This window comes from Erithacus rubecula (genome assembly GCF_903797595.1).
Source record: "Erithacus rubecula genome assembly, chromosome: 13".
Classification (NCBI taxonomy): domain Eukaryota; kingdom Metazoa; phylum Chordata; class Aves; order Passeriformes; family Muscicapidae; genus Erithacus; species Erithacus rubecula.
In genome coordinates this window covers 18807435-18825602 of record NC_136665.1, presented here as the reverse complement: position 1 = coordinate 18825602, position 18168 = coordinate 18807435, and the positions used below count along the sequence as shown (strand labels likewise).

General features: G+C 44.7%; 1 protein-coding gene across 1 annotated transcript; it reads left to right on the top strand.

Moving 5' to 3' along the window:
* Positions 1 to 3663: 3663 nt before the first annotated feature.
* On the top strand, positions 3664 to 16829 carry IL5RA (interleukin 5 receptor subunit alpha). Its single transcript, XM_079317167.1, has 10 exons — positions 3664 to 3793; positions 4937 to 5082; positions 5363 to 5501; positions 6122 to 6254; positions 6327 to 6517; positions 7475 to 7620; positions 8231 to 8369; positions 9569 to 9665; positions 14489 to 14570; positions 16247 to 16829. The coding sequence occupies exons 1-10, from the start codon at positions 3724 to 3726 to the stop codon at positions 16337 to 16339; spliced, it is 1236 nt and encodes a 411-aa protein (XP_079173293.1). The 5' UTR covers positions 3664 to 3723; the 3' UTR covers positions 16340 to 16829.
* Positions 16830 to 18168: the final 1339 nt, after the last annotated feature.

Genomic DNA, 18168 nt, shown 5'->3' with positions numbered 1-18168 from the left:
CCCTCATTCATTCCTCACAGGGTTTGTGTTCTAAGCCCCTCACCAACCTTGGTGCCTCCTTTACCATGGCTTAATCTCGGTTTAGAGAAAGGATTTACAATAGGTAAATTATATTAAATTATAGCAGGGGGAAAACCTATAGTTTGGTAATGGCGAAATAACTGGGATGGAATTGATGGGTTTCTTCTCCCCGATGAGAAGGAATTTGGCAGCATTTAAGTGCTTGAATCATTGAAATCACAAAGGCATCATTTTGGAAAAAGCCTCTAAGATCACCAAGTCCAGCTGGTCCCCAGCCCTGCCAGGTTTGCCACCAAACCCTGTCCCCAAGTGCCACATCCACACAGCTTTAAATCTGCCCAGGGATGGGGACTCCCCCACTGACCCAAAACCCCATCCTGTTCTGTGAGATGAGTGATAATCAATTATTTACAGCTATTAATGTGCACTTGATAATGTGTAAATGCAGCTGAGACCGTGCCCATATTGGATTACACCCATTTTCACCAATTTGGCAGGAGCTTTAATTGTATCCTGAGCCCCTCCAAGCTTGTGTCACCTGCACATTAATAACTTTGGTTCCAGGTTGTTAATGAGGGTGAGTCATTACACTTCTTCTCCTCCTTTCTCTAACTCCATCACATACAGCTTCACTTTCTGCTTGGTCTCCCTTTGGGTTGGGTCCTGTTCCCTCTCCTGTTTGTGAGCCTGCATTACCATCATAGAGTCATGGAATGGGTTGGGCTGGAAGGAACCTTGAAGATCATCTTGTTCCAACAGCCTGCCATGGGCAGGGACACCTTCCACAAGCCCCTTCCATCCCTGAACACTTCCAGGGCTGGGGCATCCCCATCCCAGCCCCTCTGGGCAGCACAGAAATTATCCAACCCGAGGGATCACAGCTCAAAGCTCTCAGCACAATATTAGGAAGCTGTTTTTGCTCTGATACCCAAAATGCTACTGCTGTCTGCATGGCTGTATGGCCAGAGCTGTGGACAAGATGGCATAAAAAACTCTGGACAAAACATGCACACTTGTCCAGCAATGCCTGGGTTTGATTTTCTAGGAGTAGAACAAATTTGGATATCAGCAGTGTGGCTGTGGGTTATTTCTTTGTGATCAGTCATCACATTCCTGCTCTTGAAAACTCATCAGAGAACTCTCAGACCATTGCATATAATTAATACCCAATAAATAAAATAAACCCATTTATTGTGCTTGCATGGAGCCTCCCACCCTGTGGTTAAGTCCACAGTTCCCTTTTTCGAGGCGTGCTTATCTCTCTTCTCCCCTGCCATCCCCTCTGAGGTTCAGCCCTGCTGGCACTGGAGAGGCAGAGCTATAAAAGAAACCCCCAGGAGAGGAGGGGAACAAGCAGAGCCAGCTGCTGCCAGGACTCTGAGATCCCCAGGTAATCCCCAGATAACCCCCCCTGCTTTGGCTCTGCCTGCTGCTCGCTCTGAAGGCTGCAAAGCTCCTGCTTTTAAAGTGGGGAAAGCACCTGGAATCTGCTGCTCCTTCCTGGCTTGTGAGGAATTGGGATGTGTCAATGTAAGGGAGGAAATCGTTCCTGTTAGGAGGCTGGTTTTTGTGCTCTGGGTTTCTGCTGTCCTTTTAAAAGGAGTATATCCCTTTTACCCTCAGTTTATTATTTATATAACCAAAACATAGTCAAAACTTTGTCCTGAGAACTTATCATATCCATTTTTGTGAAGAGCACAATCCTCTTGTAGCCTTCCAGTTACCATCTTTACTTGCATACACTCATTTTGCTTCTCTTTTCAGCAATTTCTCCTGTGACACAGGATATCACAGACTGCAGCCTGTTCTCAGGGGTTCTGGTCTTACAGGTGCAGCTTCCAAAAGCTGTGCTTTCAATCTTAGTCTGGCAGCAAGAAAAACAGCATTTTGGAAAATGAAGCAAGAAGAAATAAACTGAAAAGAACAGGATAATAATTTAGGATTTGTATGAATTGCAGTAATGTTTTATATCCAGGTTCAGGTCAATAACGTGCTGCACAGAAAATGTAAGATCTATTATGCATGCTTTTAGAAGGACAAAAAAAAGATCTTTAGGATCTTTTTGCAAGTGTAGGGAAAAGAAAAAGCAGAATCCTTAACTTTTTGTAGACAAAAACCAAAAAAATCCACAGGTAGCCAAACCCACTTTAAATAAAACCAAGTGAGAGTCAACTGTTGCAGTTGTGATAATGCCTGAAACCAACACACTGACATTATTCACTCAGATGTGAATGCTGAGCACTAACAGATCATGAGGCTTTAAAAAGATTTTTTAAAAAACAATGTACTGAAGTAATTGTTTTGGTTTTTTTTTAAAGAAATAATGAATGAATGCTCTCAGCGGTGAAACTAATGAAGCTTCTTTCCCAAAGTTGCCTTTTATTTTCATGGATGTGAGGATAATGAATTTTTACTTCTAAACAGAGAGAAAAGTTATTAGAATATTTAATAGTCTCATCAGGTAAATGAAAGGATGTTTCTTGAAGCAGCAAAGAAAGTCTGATGCCAGTAATTTGTGCAGGCATAAATGTGTGCTGTAAAGAATATTTGTCCCATTGTCTGTGATTTGCTACATTTTGGGAGAACCAAAATACCTGGCCAGGATGTCATTCCATAGCCCAATGTACAAAAAATCAAACTCTGGCTCCTCAGGAATAATCCATTAGCAAACTTCTGAGTTTTCAGCTGGCCTTGTGCACATTTGGGCTGTCAGGAAAGCAGAGAGGCACAAAATGTGAATATAGATAATGAGGGGACTTGGACATTAAAAACACACTCTACTGTAGATGATGTGTCATTTTAATGAACTCAGCACTCAGACTGCATTTTGAAAAATAGTTACTGTACAGCAGAATTATTCCAACTGTGATCAGTGGGAGTGCTTCCAGTCCCTGGGTTATTCCTGCTCATTACCATTGGAAAATATTATGTTTGCCATGTGAGCAATTGCTGCAGTGCCCCAGGGAGGTGGGAGATTGGGCTGGGAGGGTGCATTTCTCTTCAGCAAGAACATTTTGGAAAGCTGCTGTTCTGAATGCCCATATTTATATGAGGTTGTACATGAATGATTACACAGAGATTTTTATATCTTTTTTCCTCCCACTAATTCATGAAACAATCCATAGGAAAATGCTGGGTTTAAGCATTAAAAATTGTTGTTCATTTAAATTAGAAACAAACAAAGCAGTTTCTCTTACACCCGATAATTAACAGTGGAGAATTAGCCTTGAGGTGAGCAGTGACTGTGCCTAGAGAGCTTTATTGGAGGAATAACTAGAAAGCAGCTACTTTATATAGAGTGGGAGCTAAAAATATAGTTATTTCTGTTCTTGGAGGGAATGGGACTGTCCCCAAAGTCTGCACAAACCTGACTCACTTTCCATGGAGAAATGCTTTAATTCCATGGATGCTCTGAACATCCCTACGTGAAGGTTTGAACCAGCAGCTTTCCAGAGAGGGCTTGCAAAGGGAGCAAGATGAACTGTGCTCAGGGGTACCTATATTAAATTTAGCTCCCACAAGAAGCATTTTCCTGCAAGAAAAGAAGAGTTTACCCGTGCAAGGCAGCAGTTTGATCATGGGCATGGATCATGAACCATGGTTGGGTGTTTAACCCTTGGGCTTGTGTTCATTTTTAGCTGCTGTAAAATGCTGAGCAGGCTCGTGTGCTGATGCCTGGCAGTGCCCACCCATCACCCAGAGATGTTGGCCAGTGGGATGCAAGTTTTCCTGCTCCTCCTCTGGACAGCAGCCACCCCTCAGGGTGCAGGAGGTGAGGAGGGGGCTGTGCTGGCTGCCCAAGGTCCCTGTTAGTGCTGGGCACTGTTCCACATGTGCCAAAGTCCCTGGATGCCATTTGGCAAGCACCAGGGATGGCCACTGCCCTCCTGGCCCAGACTGTCCCCTCAGCTGCTGCCTGGTTTGCTTTGGGAGGAAAGAATCTCAGCTCATGGGGACACAGCTTGTGCTGGGGGTTTCTGAGCCTTTATGGGGCAGTTTCCTGCTGCAGTGTGTGTGCTTGAAAACTCAACTCCTGGGCATCCAAGGCTGGAATCACAGGAGAAGGGAAGTGGGGGCTGATCATGGAATCCCAGAATGGTCTGGGTTGGAAGGGACCTTAAAGCCCATCCAGTGCCACCCCTGCCATGGGCAGGGACACCTCCCACTGTCTCAGGGTGCTCAGAGTCACATCCAGCCTGCCCTGGGACACTCCCAGGGTGCTGGTGACCCTCAACTGCCTTGGATTTGGCAAATAAAGGAGGGCAGGCTCTGAAGGACTGGGGAGGGGAGCAGATTGATTATTTCACTGCCCTGCTATTTATGTGCTAACATTCCCCCAGCATGAGATCCTCCTCATTTCCATGGGAGCCCCAGGAATCCTTTTTGCCCTGTCATTTTAAATTATCATTCCCATCCTTTTATGCTTTCTTCCATTTGTGCTTAATTCCTCTGTTCATCATTTTGGTTCTACTCTCAGATACAACTTCTTGTGGCTGTCAGCCCTCCCACTGAAAGCCCCCCACGTTGCCCCCTCCTGCAAGATGATGTGGGTGAGAATTGCCCATGCAGTTGATCACTCCATCAGCTCCATTTCTTATGTCTCTGTGACAATGAGGACCAAGATGAAAACTCTAATTAACAATCCAAATCTAGTACATCATAGTAACTTTCAAGTTGAAATTGTTGTAAAAGCTTGATTTTTTAAGCTAAGTTTTAACAAAATCTTATTTGATGGGGTTTGGTTATTTAAATTGTTTTTTTTAAATATTAGCAACATTTGACAAGGAGCTGTTGAGATAATATAATATTGAAATTAAATGATTTGCTTGTACTGCTCACTGCTTGCAAAGAGGTATTGCTCTAAACAATTCACTGGATTGGACATTCATGGATATTTCTATTTTCTCCCTTCCAGTTCAGGTTTTGCCACCTGTTAACTTCACCCTCACAGTCTCTGCATTAGCACAGGTGCTGTTACACTGGGAACCAAACCCTGCTCAGGAACAAAACAACTCCACCATCAGATATGATGTGGAAATCCTGAGCCCTGTGCAGGAAGAGGTAAGAGAAAAAGTAAATCAAGGATCCTAAGAAGTCTAAATCCCTGCTATTCTCTTTTATCTAAACACATTTGGGAACTGCAGAGATTCCCTCCCAGCCATCCTTGTGGACACAGCTCTGCTGGGACGAGCCTTGGGAATTGCAGTGTTCATCATTTCAGTACTGTCCCTCCATTCAGCTCAACTCACTGAACTCTCCCCAGTGTCTGGCTCAGTCTTTGCAGGTCCCTTATGTTGCCTCCCATGCCCTGTGGTGTTTATTTGCTGTTTCTCTTTTCAAGTATGACACCAAGAGGACTCGCAGTGTCCGAACAGCAGCGCTGCACAACGGCTTCTCTGCACGGGTGAGGAGCCTGCTGCTCCAGGGGCACCTCCAGAGGAGCAGTGCCTGGGTGGAGGGAAACCTCCCACCTCTGCCAGGTGAGGAAACAACCAGAGAAGGGCTGGATCTTGTGTTCTGAGACCAGAGAAGAGCTGGATCTTGTGTTCTGAAACCAGAGAAGGGCTGGATGAGTTCTGAGACCCAGGGCAGGGCTGGATCTTGTGTTCTGAAACTCAGGGCTGGATGTGTTCTGAAACTCAGGACAGTACTGGATGTTGTGTTCTGCCCCAGCCCATGCACTAAACATAAAAAGGTGATGGGTTTAGTTCTTTAAAATAAAAAATACAGTGTTTTCTGCTCTACCTGCTACTAAAAGATTGAGTCCAGCCCTTTCTCTGCTGCAGCAGAGCCTGGGGTGCAATCTGGAGGTGCAAAGTGTCAATAATTCCTATAAAATGTTTAACAATGCCTTGCTAAGGCTGAGCTAACCCAGCATGCTGCACCTGAGGATGTTGTTGCCTTGTTATACATGAAATTTGTGGTTCTGTGTGAGCTCTTCCCCCCCTGCTCAGGAACCTGCATCCCTCCCCACCCTGCCTGAAAAAGGGGAGAACAGCCCCACCTGTAATAGCCCAAACTGGAACCCAGGTGTTTTAGCAGCAGGAACTCTGATCCTTGCAGGGAATCATTCCTGCTCTGTCATTCCTTGTCTCCCCAGGTGCTGCAGACACCTCTGCCACCAACGTGTCCTGTGTCACCCATGTCACCACCCCTGGCAAAGTCTCTCTCTGCTGCACTTGGCTCCCTGGCCGAGGGGCACCAGAAGACACCAAATACTTTCTGTTTTACAGGTTGGTGTTTGCTCCTTTTGCAGCCCAGCAGTGAATTTCTTTCAGAAATGTCTCACCAGCATTTGAATTTAGGTATGAGGCCCACACTGAGGAATGCCCCACTCACAGCAAAGACAAGAGGAACAGGAATACTGAGTGCAGATTTGCAAATACTCAAATTAAAGCTGGAGGGATTGGTAAACTCATTGTCATTCACATTAATGGCTCCAGCCAACGTGCTGCAATCAAACCCTTCCAGCAGTTATTTAACCAAAATGCCATTGGTGAGTAGGAATACATTAAAAAAAATATCAAAAATGTCTAGCAGGATTGTCAAAATGTGAGGAAAGTCTGTTGGACTGAGTGGTTCTTGATGCAGGTGAAAGGAAGTGTTGGTTTTGTATTGCCACCTTAAGGAAATTGGAAGGAAAAGTTGGATTGTTTTAGCTAAATTTGATTTTAATAATCTCTTTTAAATTATAGAATGGCAAAACTAAAAGCTAATAAAGGCAATTATTTATTCTGTTTGTTAGCCAAAGCATTATTTCCAATATTAATTTTCAGTTGATTTAGTCAATATACCTTAAAACACAAATTTTATTACCTTTAATTTTGCAGCCTTTCTTTAAGAGGAGTAAGAGATGGGCTGTTCAAGTTAATCCTGTCCTGTAAAGGAAGGCATTAGAGTATGCAATAAAATGATTGTCTATCATCTTTCATCCACACAAATAATTTAATTTCCCTCATTAGTTCATGCCTTTTTCTTTTTTGGTAAACAGATAACAGATCTCTTTTTCATGACTTCACTAAGAGAAAAGATCACATATCTTCTTCTTAGAAATCATCCCCATAACAGCAGCTGAATTCCTTTGGATTTCCTTCATTTTTCAATAACTTTCCTGGCTACATCTGCATTTTATTTTTCCTGGAAATGAAGTTTTTTCTAACTGTTCTATCATTAATTTAATACTTCTGTGAAAAATTCATTTAATAAATTCCTCTTTCCTCTGTAATGTAATTTTCCAAAACTTTTAAATGGATTTGCCAAACTGTTTTCCTATAACTATTACCAGCAATGTAGTTATTCCTCCTAAATCCTTATCATTTCAGTCCAAAAAGGGAAATAAATTCAATAATTATAGGTCCTAGCTGAAAACACTATCAGGCTATAAAATGCCGCAGTTTTTAGTATTTAAACTTGTCTCTATAAATACCTCACCAGTAAAGTTTTCTTTTTGCAGAGAAAGCAAATATTCCCAGAAATATCAGCATATCCCTGGAGCAAAATGATCTCCTGGCCATGTGGGAAAAGCCAATTTCTCCTTTCCATGAGGAATGTTTTGAATATGAATTTTCTCTCATCAACCTAAAGTCAGGTAACAAGCAGGTAATTGCTCTCCCAGCATCCAGAATTATCCAGAATTATCCAGAATTATCCAGAATTATCCAGAATTCCTGTCCTCTACAGCTGGAATTTCCTTCCTTTTGTCCTCAATACATTTTAGATCTGCAACCAACCATCCCCAAGGAGCTTGGGAAAGCAGGACAAAATTGGATTTATTCAGTTTATGCATCTGAGTTCAGAACAGTTTTTTACCATCTTGAAAATGCTGCATTGAGAATCTGGAGGGGAAAATGAGGCATTTCCCAGGAATTTTTCTGGGAATATTGGTGTGTTAGAGAAAATGGAGCTGTAAAAATGGAGCACTTACCTCCAGAGCAAGGCCAGCTGCTCACAGTTAATAAAAGCAATAAAAAAGATTAATAAAAAGAAAAAAAAAGATGGTTTAAATTTGTTTGGGTTTTTTTGTTTTGTTTTGTTTGTTTGTTTGGGTTTTTTTATTTTGGGGTTTTGTTTGGGGTTTTTTTTTTTGGTTGTTGTTTGGTTGGTTGGTTTTGGTGGAGTTTTTTTTGGGGTTTTTTTTGTTTTTTTTTTTTTTTTCTGAATGACTGGGACCTAACCAATGTCTAGCAGCACAATTTTTTTTTCCTGACAGATGCTGAAAATCTCCTCTAACAGCTTCCAGCTCCGTGTGGATGGCAGCAGCAGCTACTCCATCAGGGTCAGGGCCAACCACAACCACCTCTGTCGTGCCAGAGGCTTCTGGAGTGACTGGAGTGAAACTTTTTATGTTGGTAAGAAAGAATTCCCATTTTCCCATTTCTGGGGAGCTGCCTGACCAGGAGGGTGTGCAGCATCCTGGAATTCTAATAGGAAACAGGAAAACTGGGATTTGAAGGAAAAATCTGACTTTAAATCCATTCTATTAAAAATAAATTACTTGCAAGAATATTTGTTTTGGGGATATTTCCAGAGATTGTTTTAAATTCAAGGCTTTTTCTTGCATCTCTTCACTTTTTTTTCAGGTGTTTCTCTGCCCTCATTGTGATGTTCATGCTGGAAATAGATATGAGAGACTGTGCCAGCCATTAATTCACTGAAATTATCTCACCCCTTCAATGCTGAGGGAACAAAAAGAGCATAAAAAGATCTTTTTTTGTCATCCCCATTGCTGGGGAGCAAATTCTGCCTAATCAGGAGCGTGCCCAAAATCCCAGAATTTTAACAGGAAACAGGCAAACAGGGTTTTAAATTTAATTTACAGAAATTATCTCACCCCTTAAATGCTGGGGGGGAAAAGGAACATGATTTGAACATTTTTGGAGCCTGATCATTTGCCCCAGTGTGTTTTGCATTTTCTCCTTGCTGAACCAGTTGTTCTGGAAATAACAGTTCCTTTATCACTGCACGTTATCAACTGTTTGTGCTTAGACATCCTCCTTTGCTCTTATCTTTGGAGTTTCTTAACTTCCTTGTTTTCACTTAAAAAATACTCTCTTACACACTCCTGTTTACTACATTTCCCCTCTTGTATCATGAATTCAAATTTTCAGTGGTTTGGCTCCTTTCTCCAACACATCCCCTTGACCTCCCCACCTGGCACAAAGAGCAAACATGGAAAATTCATTGTGATGGCAAAACAAAGTTGCTCTTCCCTAAAAAATTATTTAAATCTTAATAATATCCAAAGACAGGACCACTTAATTCAGTTTCATTCATGGGAAGGAGTTTCCCAGCCACTTTTCTGTCATTTACATCAAAATAAAAGAAAATTGTTGTTGAAATCAGAAATTCAGTGCCATGAAAACTCTTTCTTCTTCTAGGTATTAAGTCTTCAAAATCTGCATTATAATTTGTAATCTGAATACAAGCACATTAAACTGATGAAAGAGTTACAATATTTAAATTCCAAACAGATTTCAAATGATCCCTACTAAAATAATACATTTAATATCCTTTTTTTTTTTTTTTTTTTTTTTTCCTTGAAATTCAGGGCAAAATAAACTGGAGAATTCCATAGCCTGGATTCTCACCCTGCTCTGTGTGTCCATGTCCTGCACATTGCTGCTTGTTGCTGTTCTATGCAAAATGTAAGTATTGGCATTTTTAAAATCAGAATGTAACTCAGCACTGGCTATTCAACAAGTGTGGGGGGATGTCACAAGGTTTTGCTTAATTCTGAGAAAATTTTTGCAAAGCAAAAATCAGACATAAATTATCAGTAATAACATTCAGCAAAATGGGTGGGGGTAATAGATTTATTCAATTTAATCTTATACAACAAACCTATATATTGAGTGAGGTGAATTTGTTAAAATTTGTTAAAAATCTGTTTTTCCCTTATCTCATTTCTTCACTTAAAAGCACCTGATTGGGTCAGTGATTTCCCCAGAAATCTTCATTTATCCCTGGTCAAAGCTGCTCAGAGAGTCCCTCATGGCCAAAATACCCAGACCCCTGGTGTTTGCTTTGAATATTTGAAATATTGAATTTATTTTTAATTACACTGAGGCTCTGGATGCTATATAGTAAAGGCCAAAACTCCCCAAAAGTGCAGTGAGGAAGGCCAGCTACACTTTGGATTTGTGTCTGTGACAGCCAAATCATAAATGATGAATGAAAGGATCCAATTAATTAGAAGTTTCTCCCTGAAACATGCAGCAATTAGCAGTCCACAATAAACACAGCTCCCCTTAATGGAACTGCTAATTCCTCATTCATTTCTTTGTTTTTTTTTATTTATTGGTCATCCTGATGCATCCTTGGCTGATTTCCTCTCTGTGCTGTGTTTCCTTTATCCAATAAAGGTTTTGTGTGCAGGGATGTTCTGAGATAACTGGGATGAGCTCTGATAACTGGTATGGACTGGGATGAGCTCTGATAACTGGTGTGAACTGGGATGAGCTCTGATAACTGGTATAGACTGGGATGAGCTCTGATAACTGGTATGGACTGGGATGAGCTCTGGTAACTGGTGTGGACTGGGATGAGCTCTGATAACTGGTGTGAACTGGGATGAGCTCTGCTAACTGGTATAGACTGGGATGAGCTCTGCTAACTGGTATGGACTGGGATGAGCTCTGCCTGTGTGGGCTGTTCTTAGGGCAGCTGAATTAGCAGAGCTCTGCTCAGGAAGGCTCAGATGGAGCCCCCAGCAGTTTATTCCTTGTCCCCAGCTATGCAGCCTTGATGTCTTGCTGAAAATCCCCAAGTTTGTTTTCCTTCCCTGATTCTTTTCTGGATTGCCCTGGAGCTGGAGGCCTCCCCTGCTCCAGCATCTTCTCCAGCTCTCTCCTCTCTCTTTGGGACAGCAGAACCAACACCATTTAGCAGCAGTCACACTGCTCCATGTTTTCCTGTGCAGTTCTGCAAGCATTTGAATATGGATCACATACAGGTGGAGAAATAAATCCAGGGTACAATTCTACTCAATTTGGAGATGCTGTACTAAAGCATTTTATGATTTTAATCCAAATTTCAGGGAGCTTTTCCAGGTTCAGTTGCTTGCTGCTGCCTTGGCTGCTTCCAGGAGTTTCTCTCCAGTATAAAATTCCCCAACACCCAAAGGTTCATTACTTTCTGTCTTTGCCAATGTGATGAAAATTTTACCTCCCTGTTACACTGAATTTCATGGAGCTGCTCACCTTATTCCACCCTTCCCTGCTGCTCCTTCTCCTTCTCTGATCCTCAGCCTGCCCTGGGAGGATGGGGGGAGTGTAAGAAGATGAAACACAGGCTTGTACCTGCAGATATTAAAAAAAGAAAAATCGAGCAGGTTTCCTAGATCACAGTTTCATTAGTACTCTCTGTTTTTACTGCTCTTGAAAATTCATGAAGTGCACTCTGCAATTCAAGCCACGGAATGGTTTCAGATTTCCTGCCATTTGCAGCCATTATAAGGAATTTCATTACAGCAAAGAGGTCTATAAATTTTTCTGTGTACTTGCAGGCACCAGGGATAAAGCCCAACATTTGGGAGGAGTGCTGCAAGGCAAAGGGCCCCTCTGGGACTGTTTGGGCTGGTTTTTCCCTTCACTCACTTGCAGAGGCTGATGGGGTTAGAGTCTTGATAAAAACCACAATTGAATGTTCTCCTGGTTTGCTCTCTGCCTTTAGGAGTGAGCAGCTTCTGTCCTTCCCTGGGAATAGCATTTGCTCCTGGAGGTGAGCCCAGAGGAGGATGGAGTCACTGACTTGCTCCCCTTAGCTGGCCTGAGGGCACTCAGTGCCCTCCACACCCCAAAATCAGTGTGGCCATCCGGGGACCCCCCTCTTCTGCACCCTCAGCAGTCCAGGAGCAGAGCCCCAAATTTGGAAAACCCCACAGGGAATCTCAGGGGAGGGACCCTGACACAGAGCTAAAACAAACACCCAATCTCAGAGCAAGGAGAGCTGCTTCTCCTGCTGGTTTCTCTTTGTTCATCTCTGGTTTTTTCATGTCACAGCCTGTGGGAAGGGTGGAAATGTCAGAAAGACACAGCACAGAACCTGGAGACCCTGAAATGCTGATTTAAGGCACAAGGGGTGTGTGCAAGGCCTGAAGGTCCATTCAGTGGTAAAGGAAAGGCTGTGCCTTCACCTGTGCAGACACAGAGATAGCTGGGATGCTTTTTGACAAGATCTTTAATGACATCACTGTGACTTTTCAGTAACCTCCAAAAAAGAGCAGAATCATTCTGAGGGCACCACCCCAGCAACTCCTCCCTGCAAGGACCTGTGGGGCAAAGCAGCCCCCATGGACACACTTCTGCCTCATTTCTCATGGGAATTTCTGCACCCTTCCTTAAGTGCTGCCCTTCCAAAAGTGATGTGGAATTCATGCTTTTTGCTGCCTCAATAAATAATTTTGATATGGCTCCATCAAAATGGTTTATTGGCAAACAGCACGACGAGGAACACACCAATTCCAAGTAGAACCAACTCTTGTTGGGTGCTTTGCACAGCAGTGGCATAAATCAGAGCTGGAATGAGCTGCAGGTGGAATGATGGGGTTTTGGTCAGTTTGTGGGAGCTGGTGAAGTGTTGGAGGTGTGAAGACAGCAGTGCAAAGCTGCTCTGGGTGAGGCTCAAAGGGCTGTGACCTTAGGAGGAGAGCTGGGAGCAGTGGAGATGATGGAGGGGATGCCAGGGGCTGCAGTGGCAATATTGTCACTCATCCTGCCCCACTCTGAGCTCCAGCAGCCCCTTTCCTGCCCCAGCCCAGTGTGGGAGCAAACAGCCTGGCTGCTCCTTTGTGGCTCTGCTGAGACCAACAAAAAAAAAAAAAATGCAAATATCTCCCCAAAAACACTTCACACCCTGTTCTCTCTCCCCATATTCCCATTTATGGCTGTACAGTTGCCTCACAAAGCCTCATCCCACAGCAGGGGGACATCCCATAGCTCGTGTCTGTGGGGTGAGCAGTGTGTGCCCATCATTGTAACCTTCAAATCAGCAGCAGCTCAGCCAGGAAGGTTCAGCTCCAAGCTGACAGAAAATATTGTTCCTCCTCACCAGGAGAACAGTAATAGGATAAAGGTAAACTTGGCAGAACTCAGGAAGCTTCTGGAAGCAGAATAGTCCTAAGAACATAAGCACTGAACTAGCAGAATCAGCCAGGGGGTTGTCACCAAATAAAGGGGCAGAGGAGCAGATCTGCCCTGGGTCCCCACCCTGAACACATCCCTGCTTCTCCAGAACAGACCTGGACACCAATTCTGGGCTGAGTCTGCACTCAGGCCAAGTTCCCACTAAAACCTGCCCCTTTGGACAGGCTCTGTCCAGGGCTGGAGAGCTTTGGCACTGGGATGTGAGGGCTGAGCTCTGCATCCAGGTTCCCTCTGCAGCAGCTGCAGTCACAATCCCTGTGCTGTGAGCCCAGCCAGGCAGGGCAGGGAGGGCTCTCAGGGTGCTGGCAGGATGAGTTATTACAGCTCTGAGCAGAGCCATTTGCTGCCAGCCATCCTTGGTGCCTCCCCTGCCTGCTCCCAGCTCCCAAGGCACACAATTATTTGTGGTTGCTCTCCCACCACGAGGCACTGGCAGTTTGTGTCCAGAAAGCAAAGCCTGAGCAGGAGGCAGCTTGTCTTGGCTGTCCAAAGCAGGAACATGACAGCAGAGCCCTTGGGAAGAGCAGGAGCATGAACAGACAGCTCAGAGCAATTCCCTTCTCTGCAGACAGCCCCAAAACCCTGGCAGTGGTTGGGATGCAGAGGGAGAGGCTGGGGACAACCTCACCCACCTGCTCCTTGTCACCTGCCTGTCCCCAGGGCCCAGGGGTGTCCTGTGGGCAGCAGCACACTGCCCAGCCCCAGTGCTGCCTGGAAAGGCTGACCTGGAACAGGGACTAGGCAGAGCAAAAGGAATAAAATATTATTGAAAGGGTATTATTTATTGAAAGGGTAAAATAGGGATTTATTGAAAGGGTTAAATAGGGATTTATTGAAAGGATCCACCTCGGGCAGTGCAAGAGCCTGGTTGGGGCTACATCCAAATCAAATCCAAAATAGATCCTGGTCATGAGTTTTACACTTTTATAAGTTTTGGTTCATCTACACATTGGGATCATTTATCCAACCACAGCCCCAGGCTATGAAGTCTCAGCCCCCTTTCCCTCACCATTGTTTCTGATTTTTGGGTACCAGTTATCCTTAATTCTCTGTCTAGAAAGGAATTATTTTGTCCAACTCCCCTGTGAAGAGAACTCACCAACACCTAACATGAAGTTTCAGAGTTACAGACCAAGCAGCAGAGATTCTGAAAAATATAACAGCTAAACCCCAAGGCATCACCAGTGAGGACCATTATTCCTGACTGGAGGTGCTGCAGGCAGAGCTGGCTGCTCCTGGGGCTGAGCTGTGCTGCTGCTGATTTATTTCCCTGGGTCACTCATCCCCCAGCAACTCTCACATCCTTCCTCTGCTGTTTCTTACAGAAATCACGTTTGGAGTAAACTGTTCCCACCAATCCCAACACCCAGCAACAAATTCCGAGACCCTTTCCCAATTGACTATGAGGTAAAGTAGCATTTTATGTATTTAAATTTATTTTTTACTAAAACGAATGCTTGTGCTTGTGTGTTGCTTTTTTCCTGTAAGACTGAAGAGCAAAGAGAGTCAGAGAATCATTAAATCTCAAAAAGATCTCCAAGACCATTAAGTCCAACCTCATGCCCACTAAATAATTTGAATTTAGCAATTCCTGAGGCTGTTTTTTCCATCCTCACTGCTGGGATGGATTCTCACCTCCCTTCCTTTGCCCAGCACAGGTCCCAGTGTGCTGCAGCTCTGGATCTGGCTGTGTTTGCAGATGTTGTGTTTTGGGAAGGGTTAAAATGAGCAGGAGGATTGAGTGCTGTGCTATGTACCCTGAATTCCAGGCACACCTGGGGCTCTGCCTTGTGCAGGGAAATGCAGTTTCTCCCCAGCCCAGCAGAGAGCTCTGCCTTGGCAGACACTGATGCAACTCCTGGAGAGCTGATTTTGTTCAGCCTGACAATTCAGAATGTTTTGCTCCTGCTGTTAAGCTGGACTTAAGCCTTTCTACATTGGTGTTACTTCTGATAAATACCTTTATCTTACAGATGAGATAAACCCCTCATTTTCTGCTCAGGGGAGGGGATGCTCAGCACTTTGATTTTCATTTGTCCTCTTGGAACAGGGGTTTGATTTTTTGCATATTGTTCTTACTCCATGGTCTGGTTGAGGAAACAGGCTTAAAAGATTATCATATAATGTTTGTTTTTAATTCAATGGTGTAAAATAACAAGACTTGGGGCATCACAACTAAGAATATGAGAAACAGCAAACATTAATGCTGCAGCTAGAAAATGTGAGCTTGCAGAGGCAGGTTCACATTCTGAGAAGCAGCTCTGCCTTGTTTTCAGTCCCTTTACTCAAAGTGAGCAGGCTGGGCAGTGGCAAGGAGAGGTGAGGATGTGACCCAGGTCCCTGCTGAGGTCACAGGGAAGATGTTTGCTGGTGACACTGAGTTCCTAAATTTGGTGTAAACAGGGTGATGAAAGCCCTGCAGGGTGCTGGCCCGTGGGAACCTGCTGGTCCTGCTGTCACCTGGCTCCCTGCAGGGCTTCAGCCACTGCTGCTGCTTCCTCCTGAGCCTGCACCCTGCTCTGGGCAGCTCGGGCAGGGTGTGCCCCAGAAAGGGCTTTGCTGCCTTGTGTCCAGAAAATTCCCCAAACCTGATCCCTCACTGAAACAGTGGCCAGGCCCTGGTCAGGCTCCCCAGGGAAGTGGTGGAGTCACCATCCCTGGAAGTGTTAAAAAACCTCTTGGATTTTGGATGTGGCTCTTTGTGACAAGATTTTGTGGGTGTGGTGGGATCTGATTGAAGGTTGGACTTGATGATCTTGGAGGTGTTTTCCAGCCTTAATGATTCCATGGTTCTGTGCCCTCCAGCTCCTCCTGGGCTCTTTGTCCTTGGCCACAGAGGGGTGGCCACTGTGGTAAAATGTGGCAAATGGGGAATGTGGGGGTGCAGGGCTGGAGGGACAGAGGATGAGCAGCTCTGAGAGTTCAGCCAGAGGGTGAATCCTCCAATGCTTCTGAGCTCCTAAACCATGAACCATTTTGGGTTAATCCCTCTCTAAATGCCCCAGTTTGAGCTCCTAACTCTCCCCCAGCCCAAGCCTCCCTGCCAGCCCCAGCCCCAGCTCCAAGGGGTGTTTGCTTTGCAGAGAGCACGGACCTGCACCAGCTCCACAGAGACCGAGGTGTGCAGCCTGCCTGAAGAGCTCTCCTGCAGTGTCCTGGATGACTCCGTGTTCTGAGAGGTTCCACAGCATCCCCACCAACTCTGGAGAGCTCTGTGCCACCTCTCTGTGTCCCTGTCCCCAGTGGGGAGGAGAATTTGCCTCCACCAGGTGCCTGTTACCAAACAGAAAGTGCCAGCTCAAGCAGGATTTAAGTTCATGGCACAAGGAGGACAAAAAAAAAGCTTGGAAAAGAATGGATTCATTTTTTTTCTGGTTGGCAGCTCAATCTTTTGGGTGTTTGCTTTACCTTGCTCTGACACCTGGAGATGCAAACTGGGCTTGGCACAGCCCTGTAGATGCAGCAAGGTGATTCTGGCAGTGACCAAGAGGGGCCAAACACTGGGAAAAGAAGAAAAATGTTTTTCAGCACCCAATTCTGTCACCCCAGTGCTGCACAACAAGGCCACCATGAGAGCAGGGACACTCACCTGGCCTTTGCTGCTACACTTTGTAATGAAACTGTGAATTTCCACCTGGAAAACATCCTTGGAAATGCAATTCCTGGGCCAAGGCAGGTGTGAGTGTGCAGCCAGAGCACCCTGTGTGTGCCTGGCCAGTGTCCTGTGCAGAGTTTTGGGATGCAGGGAAGCACCTGGGCTCAGCTGAGCTCAGCTGGCCAGAGCATGGTGCTGATCACACCAAGGTTGTGTTTGATCCCTGTAGGGACCACTGGACTCAACCCCTGTGGGTCCTGTCCAACTCAGAATATTCTGTGATTCTCTGTCTGTCTCAGGACTTCACAAAACACCAAAAACTTTTGGATTTTGTAGGTTAAGACAAAAGTTAGTTTGCTTGTGCACCTGCTGTGCAGTTAGAGCCTGGCTACTCCTGGGAGCAAAACTGTGCCTGCTCCTTCTGTGCACCCAGGTACCACATTTATATTTCAGTATAAAACAGTTTCACCTGTGTCCTTACACTCCTGATGAGGGAATCCTGCTGGGGTGGCTGGGATCCCCTGCCCAGTGGCTCCTTTCCCATCCAAGGCTCTTTTCCAGGCTCTGACATCAGCTGGCAGCATCTGCAGGAGGACAGCAAGGGATTGTTTGTGCTTCCTGCCACGAGAGATTAAAGCTTAAGTGGGGGAAGAAAGGGAAAAAAAAAGAGAGAAATGGCATAAACAATAAACTTCCTCAATTGCACAGACAAAACAAACCAGCCTGGGAACAGAGAGTTTGCAAATGTAAAGAAATGTGCCAAGGACTCCTGAGCCTGAGAGCTGGGCTCCCCCTGGGTGTGCAGTCCAGTCATTCTGAAAATCCAAGCTCAATATTGCAGCCTGGGTTTCTTTGCTCTCTGTTGTTCCATCTTGGATGAGCTGGGGTTGAGGCAGCCTCATTTCTGATTTATTTCCCTGTGTTCTGTGATCCTGTGGGGGAATTCCCAAATAAACCTGTCCCAGACCCCAGGCTTTGACCTCCCTGGCTGAAGTCCTGGTCTTGCAGAATTCCTTCTAATTCCAAGAAACCTGCTGTCCATGGAGCTGGCTTAAACATGTTAACAAAGAATAAAAATAAAGATTTGATCCAGCCAGTAGGTTCTTTGGAAGGTGCCTAAAGAAATGGAGTTCCCAGGTACTACAGACTAAAAATAATTATAACAAATGAGCCAGTTCTCATCTGGGTGAAGTAGCATTGCTCCATCAAAATTAATGCAGCTCATTAATATAACATTTGTGCCTCCAATGTCTCTCCTTCATGTGCTTTTAATGGATTTGAGGGCCCCAACTTCAACACTCTAAAATCAGAATTTCATTAGCAAATTCCTAAAAATGAGACTGAAGAGAATTCACTTATTGGAATATATTTTATGGCATGCCTTCAAGTGGCCTAATAAATAAAGTTTCT

What these genes read in the sequence shown, in the direction of transcription:
- IL5RA (XM_079317167.1), top strand. Translation starts at nt 3,724, where the DNA reads ATGTTGGCCAGTGGGATGCAAGTTTTCCTGCTCCTCCTCTGGACAGCA. An exon ending in AAATACTTTCTGTTTTACAG is followed by an intron (nt 6,255 to 6,326) that starts GTTGGTGTTTGC and finishes ATTTGAATTTAG; the next exon opens with GTATGAGGCCCACACTGAGG. An exon ending in CTTTCCCAATTGACTATGAG is followed by an intron (nt 14,571 to 16,246) that starts GTAAAGTAGCAT and finishes TTTGCTTTGCAG; the next exon opens with AGAGCACGGACCTGCACCAG.